At 37.1% G+C, this 7061-nt stretch overlaps 1 protein-coding gene across 1 annotated transcript; it reads right to left on the bottom strand.

Annotated features, from left to right (window-relative positions):
* Positions 1-2097: 2097 nt before the first annotated feature.
* On the bottom strand, positions 2098-4285 carry bsx (brain-specific homeobox). The gene is made up of 3 exons (XM_037119001.1): positions 3800-4285; positions 2961-3151; positions 2098-2476 (listed from the first exon to the last, which is right to left on the bottom strand). Exons 1-3 carry the CDS (start codon positions 4041-4043, stop codon positions 2234-2236), a joined length of 678 nt encoding a protein of 225 aa, XP_036974896.1. The 5' UTR covers positions 4044-4285; the 3' UTR covers positions 2098-2233.
* Positions 4286-7061: the final 2776 nt, after the last annotated feature.

The raw sequence follows: 7061 nt of genomic DNA, 5'->3' as shown, positions 1-7061 counted from the left end.
GAGAGAGAGAGAGATCCACATCTGTTAATGTACTAATCACTGTGTACTGTTCAAGCTGTAGTAAGAAGTCAGAAATGGTCATGTTCCTTCAGAAAATAAATGAAAACAAACAAACAAACAAACAAACAACACTTGAAGGAACCAAGCTCTCTTATCAATCTGATTTTATAGGTGTACAGCGATGTTGTCTATGGACCTGAGGGGACCTGAGAAGTGAATTTTGTGATGTTCAATATGCCTGACAACTGTTCATCAAGACTATTTAAAGACTTAAAAAAAAAAGACATATTCTAGCATGGACTAGTATTAAATTACTTAATTGAAGAATTGCAAAACTCTATTAGGATACGGGCAATACTTCTGTTGCTTTAATTTCCAGCTCCAAATTTACCAAATTACACAACAGGATCCTAAGAAAAATAAAAGGCTCATTTCTCTACAGTAGTCACTGACAGTAAAAAGTGGTAAAAATTATTTTGTTGTTGTTATTTTATTACATTCTTTTCAAGGACAGTGTTCAGAAAATTTTCCTTAAGTAGAAAAAATATAAAATGTGTAAGAAAGATGGCCTCATTTTTGCAACACTGAATACAGACTTTTTTTTTTTTTTTTTTAAATACACAATATTTCCATGACCATATTCTGCACCAAACATAGTGGACATATCAAAGATACTTGGGTGGTAAAAATAATATGACATCAAATACTTACTTTGAGGCTATTGTAGTTCTTGCATTCTAATGCTTTTAGATGAAAACAATGTTATTAGGCCAATTAGATGCAGTCAAAGGATTTAGGCAGACTGGTATTGACTATATTACCAGTTGTCATGACTGATTTTCAATGGAACATCCAAGTCGCTCTAGTAAACCCTCACCACTGTGAAAGACATTATAATTGTGTGCATGGTCCATGTGCTGCACCTTTAAGTATTCTTAGCGTTGCATTGATGCAAACATTTACACATATTAGAAAATTCTGCGTGTGATGGTCATATTTTTTCTCTCATTTTCTCTCGCTCTCGCTCAGTATAAAATTCAGTTGCCCCCAAAAAACTGTCAAGGCCCTTCCCTTAAATCAAGTGTACCAACGTCCTAATTTGTAGTGAATTTAATTATTAATTAACCGTTGTTTATGTAGAATGAACTATGAACATATATCAATAATACATGAAAATTATATTTACGAACAGTCTGGTGTAAACGTTTGGCACCTACTGACCATTGGTAATGTCTCTCTGTCTGTTTTATACATTTGTGTTTGCTGGCTTAAAAATCAGTGGGCTCCAAGCCATCATGCAGGAAACCCAATAGAGAACACGCAGCCTCGTATTCATAACTGTACTATATGCTGTGGAGACTGGCTCCTCGGGTCTAACAGAGTAAACGGAGCCGAGAACCAAGTCATTATTTATGTACTATATATACAGACAATGGTGTAAATGCCAGTCATTGAAGCAGTGTCTTCGATCAAAACTTGATTTTCAAAACTGCCACCAATATGGACACACTGCAAATAAAATATCACAAGTAGACAAATGGGAAAAAAAGGATACAAGAAGAAATTAGCGTAGAAAATGCCGTTTGAAGTTAAAAGTGCAAAATGATGGGGTAGTATCATGTGTCTATGTTGCAAATATATATATATATATATATATATATATATATATATATATATATATATATATATATATATATATATATATATATATATATATATAAAACTTAATAATATTACCTATACTATTTTGTACAGATTTCCGTCCGACAACAAAGAAGACGTAAGTGCAACAATTCAAAACAAACAAATGTGTAGAACTTTTAATAGGTTACTACTACTACTACTACTACTACTACTACTAATCATAATAATAATAATAGCGTGATATATTCTGTCTCGCCAAACATCCGGTGAAAATCCTCATAGGAAAAGGGGCAAATATATATATATATATATATATATATATATATATATATATATATATATATATATATATATATATATATGTATATATATATATATATATATATATATATATATATATATATATATATATATATATATACAAAAAAAGGTATCGGCCCCCTGCTTGTTTGAATAAATATTTACATTATATTAAAGAGCCGGCCTAGTTTCAGTCTTGTTTGTTCAACTATATTTGCGCTGGAAGCAAAAGAAAATGTGTAGCATATACAGTGCATTTACAGTGTGATTAAAGTCACTCTGCAGCCTACTATAGTAGATGATCCTGGGAGCATATGTCATCCTCTATATCCACATCGTCGTCGTTCTCATCCAGCATGTACGAGTCCGGCTCCTGTCCGTGTTTCAGTTCCTCCGAGCTCTTATCATTCAGTTCGCTCTCGCTGGAGTTGTCTGCGGATCTCTCCAGCTCCCCAGGAGTCTTCCGCTCGTCCTGCGCTTTCCTCAGCTGCTTCTTGTGCTTCATCCGTCGGTTCTGGAACCATGTTTTTACCTGCACAGTGCAAAGTCGAATTACAAAGGGAATCCGCATGATCTCTTCTAAAGAAATCACTCAATATGAAACCAAAATGCTTAAATTTTTTGAGATAATTTTAATACCACAAACAGAAATAGGGGGTTTATCGAATACAGTGAATTTGCTGTATATATTTAGTACCAAATTGACTTGTAAACTACATTTATAATTTTTTTTATTTTTTATTCTTTAGATAGATGAAATATCAGCTATTTCCTCAATGTATTTTACATATGTATTAAATACTTAATTCAGCATTGGAAGCAAATTTACATGTGTGAAACAGCCAAAACGTACAGCCATAATGATTAATGATTAATGATTTTTTTGTGTGTGTTGTTTTTTTCGTCTGTTTGTATTTAGTGTGTGTTTAATCACCACTTTCCTTTCGGCTATAATTGAAAATAAACAATGAACCTCAGACATCACCCGTCCTGCTCTAACTTTCAGCTGCGTGTACCTGTGTCTCGGAGAGACTGAGCGCCGTGGCCAGCTCAACTCTCTCCGGTGTGGACAGATACCGCTGGATCTCAAACCTCTTCTCCAGGCCGGACAGCTGCGAGTCGGAGAAAACAGTCCGGGCCTTCCTGCGTCTGCAGTGCTTTCCCGGTAACTCTGCGTGGTGCTGGAACAACGCCGGCATCTGCATCCCTGCGGGTGACAGGAAATAGAGATTTAAATGGGTAACTTCTCGAACAAAAATCAATACCTTAACAGACAATACAACTTTTAAAATGTCTCAGCAACTCATTTCTCTGTTCCTGAAATAATATTTTGGGCGATTTAAAATTTGATGATGACTGTTATCGACATGATTGTTGCGTGAAGACAGTGACACAGTTTAGCTCCAATATTAACAGAATATTTACAGCATAAATAATTACCGAAAAAATAATTATTTTAATTTTAATTTTATTTTAACCAAGACAACTTTTCATAGTTTGATGCAGCAAATGAGAACGGCAGCTTATTGTGAGGCTATTTCCCATGAGGCTCAACTATAACTCCTTTGACTTTTCGTTCATTTTTCCTGCATTTTGTAGTAAGCTATGTGAGGTCAATCATTTCGACCCGTCTGCTACTGAAAATTATGTTTCATTTCTATATTCATTCGTGTAATACATGGTAGATAAATAGATTAGTTAGTAATAACAATGGTTGTCGATGTTTATTATTGCTTTTTTCAAATTTACCGTTTACAGCTCGTATTAGAAGGCATAACAACCTACGTTGTACTCCTGACACAAGTTTCCTTAGTCAAGTCGTGTACCTGCTCCTCACACTCTCTCCTGGTCTTACCCGATGTGAAGAAGTATTGGTGATGCTCTGGCTTGTGTAGAGGATGGTGCGGATGTGGCGCGAGTATTGGGGTTGGCATCAGTGGATATCCATACTCAAGGATGGGCATCCGGGAGGCCAGGGTGCTACAGAACGGCGAGGGAATCACCTCTCTCAGCGGCTTGGGTTTGTGCAATAAGATGTCCTCAATGAAAAACGACGTCGACCTCTGCGTGGTCGCCGCAGACGCGTAGTTCATGCTCATGATGTTAGTTTAGGTTTGTGCTTTTCCTGCCGTTAAACCTGCATCAGCGTTTGCCTCTTCGAACCCAAGTCTCGCAGGTTTAAATGCAGCCTCTGTGTGTGATCAGTGAATGACACTTCGTCGAGCATTACAGAGATATCAGTGGGAGGCCACATCTCCGACAAGTACTTATTCACAGAGAATAGCGGATTGGGGAAACTGATTTGCGCATCAGCCAATTGGAGCTGTGTATGGGCGGTGGGGAGATGCGGGGAGGGGGGGTTGATTGGCTGAGACGCATTGGAGGCAAGTGAAACAAAGCTCACAGATTCCAGCGATGCACCGCACCTGTAACCGCATCCCTGACAATCCTCACAGAGAATCACCACTCCTCGCGGTGCTTATCTGGTCGCCGAGCAACCATGCTGTTTTCGCCGGGTTTGCGCGCATTGAATGGCCTCATGGCAGAACCATTCTTCATTTAGTTTAGTCAGTAAAGTACAGTTTCCCAAAAACATTGCGATTAAACGTTCAGTTCCTCAGTTCTGAATACAAAGGAGGGCCTACTACTATCATGCTGTCAGGGGATGTAACCCATGGAGGTGCAGTGAGCTGCTCATTAAGTGTTTAACAGTGAACTGCGCTGGGCTGTAGTTAGTTTGTGGAGCCGGGAGTTGGTCATGGTGCTGAAGAAATACGTATATTGGTAGGCCTGTTTCTTTTTTAAACTTGTTTTATATTACTAGGAGAGACATTTCAAATTTGCGGGTCTTTGCCTACTGTTGACAGGATATTCGAAACTGTAATTAACGTTGCCTATAGAAAACAATTTAAATTATTGTTTGAATTGAATTCGTACAGTAGTTCATAATTGGTCTTCAGCCTCAGCAGTGAATCAAATGTGGCTTCACCCTATAGCAATATTCTAGCTTTTGACTTGGGACAGACCTGTTAAACATCTGGCTGATAATCAGCATTTTTCCGATTAGATATGAATGTTTTCTGTTTGTCTTTTGTCCAGCTGCCGATCAAACGAATTGATTTAAAGATGCACTGCTTTGGCTTTGATACAGCATCCGTTCTGACAGTAGTAATCACTCTGTGGTGTCACACAGTGTCCTGCCCTCAAAGTGGTTACACTCACAAGTAATACCCTATTAACACTGAATATAATGATAACAACAACAGCAATAATAATAATAATAATAATAATAATAATAATAATAATAATAATAATAATAATAATAATAATAACAACAACAAATAATCTGCAAAGTAACTGACAATGATCAAATAAATGTTTTGGAGATCTAGTATAAAGTAACAAAAAGGAAGTTCTTGACTAACTCTAACGTTTTTGTTTTTCCCCCCCCCCCCACAAATCTGACACCAAGTTTTTCATTTTTATTACAAATGTATCGGTCTATCAGTTCCAAATATCAGTTATCAGTCTCTGTCATTACTAATAATGGGTATATCGATGTCAAATCCGAAATAACCGTAGCCGACCCTTACTTTTGTCAGTGCGCAACATAAGAGTGAGTTTATTTCATTCGGCTTTACTGTGTTGCATACTCTACTGCACATGGCATTTGTATATCATACATATTTCTGTGTATTTCAGCCAGTCTAAAACATGTTTTTGTTTCTTGCTCCTCAGTGATTTTATGTATCATTCGGACAGTTCGTATATTATAATGACTTTCTATAAATAAACACCGATTAAATAAATTATGGACTTTGACACAAAACTTTAGATTGACTTATCTGGAAACTTGAACATGCGACCACATAGGGTTTATAATTGTCCATGAATTTCACTCGGATTTCAGCACTCTTCCTTCGTGTAGTTTTTCAATCAAGTGTTGCAGCCCGTGTCACAGGAGGATTGTTCTGCTGCAGGTCTGTCTAGTAATTTCGAGCAAATTGGCTGTAATTGTCGGTATTAAAATCTGGGAGAGTACAAGTGCCGCTCCTGTGCCCATTTGCGAAAGAAAGCGGTGCGCTGTAATTTGTTGATATGGTGTTGTCATCACATTTCCAATCAGGCCGGTTAATGTGAAAGTGTCTTAATGTAGGCAGAATTCACGCTGCAATGCTATTAGGCAATTAAGGGAGATGTCAGAGCGGAAGTTGTAATCCTTGGGCTGGGGGACAGGATTTCCATTTGATCAGATGGAGTGAGAACAAATTAATTACTGGGAATCAGTTACGCTGGAAAATCGCTTTTCTGCTGTATTAGTTTGCACAGGGCGGTGTTAAATGGACGTGTGTGCTCAAAGTGTAAATTGGTATAGTTGGTTTTTGTCAAATCAAACACCTTTTGGCATGAAATGGATTGTATATTAACTCTACCTGAAGACGAGTCAATAATAACTCCATCCATGAATAAAGCTTCTGTAATATGTGCACACGCTTCTGTAATATGTGCACAATCTTCAAACATTCTTAACCTTCTCTTTTGTAAGCATGGCCGTAGCCAGCTACAAGGTCACCGAGGTTCCGACCTCGATGATTATTTCCTAGATATCAAAATGAAAAATTAAAAACTGTATAATAAGGAGTTGAAACGTCTGGTCAGTCCTTTAATTGTCTGTGTGGCAGCTCTACCTTTATTTATATGCTATTTCATTAATTCATGCACAATACATTAATAATTGGTCAGCTAATCCCTGGTCTGCTGGCGTCCTGTTAGAATTTTGTAGAAACAAGCTGCGACTTGGGACATCAGGACAGGATCCAGCAAAGTTTAAGGACACAATAACATGTTGCTCTTTATATGTAGGCCTATTTCTATTTGTACTCATTTAATATTTTAATAATATTTTGTTCACACTTGAGAGATCCAAATGGGAAAATTGTCCTGGTGTATATGTGGCATTTTATCTAACCAGGAGATGGTGATTTGCCATTTCATCACAAATAAATACAGACGTCTCTTTACCTTCCCTTATTCCTTAAATAACTAGTCAGAAATACATACACTTTTATTTATCGTTTTTGTATATAAGTTGAAGAAAACAAAAGCGTTTTTAAAGA

This window comes from Acanthopagrus latus, chromosome 13 (assembly GCF_904848185.1).
Source record: "Acanthopagrus latus isolate v.2019 chromosome 13, fAcaLat1.1, whole genome shotgun sequence".
In the NCBI taxonomy this organism is placed as follows: Eukaryota; Metazoa; Chordata; class Actinopteri; order Spariformes; family Sparidae; genus Acanthopagrus; species Acanthopagrus latus.
Note: the sequence above shows the minus strand (reverse complement) of the source record. Positions and strands in the feature narration are given on the sequence as shown.

What these genes read in the sequence shown, in the direction of transcription:
- bsx (XM_037119001.1), bottom strand. Translation starts at nt 4,043, where the DNA reads ATGAGCATGAACTACGCGTCTGCGGCGACCACGCAGAGGTCGACGTCG. An exon ending in CCAATACTTCTTCACATCGG is followed by an intron (nt 3,152 to 3,799) that starts GTAAGACCAGGA and finishes TGTCACCCGCAG; the next exon opens with GGATGCAGATGCCGGCGTTG. An exon ending in TCAGTCTCTCCGAGACACAG is followed by an intron (nt 2,477 to 2,960) that starts GTACACGCAGCT and finishes TGCACTGTGCAG; the next exon opens with GTAAAAACATGGTTCCAGAA.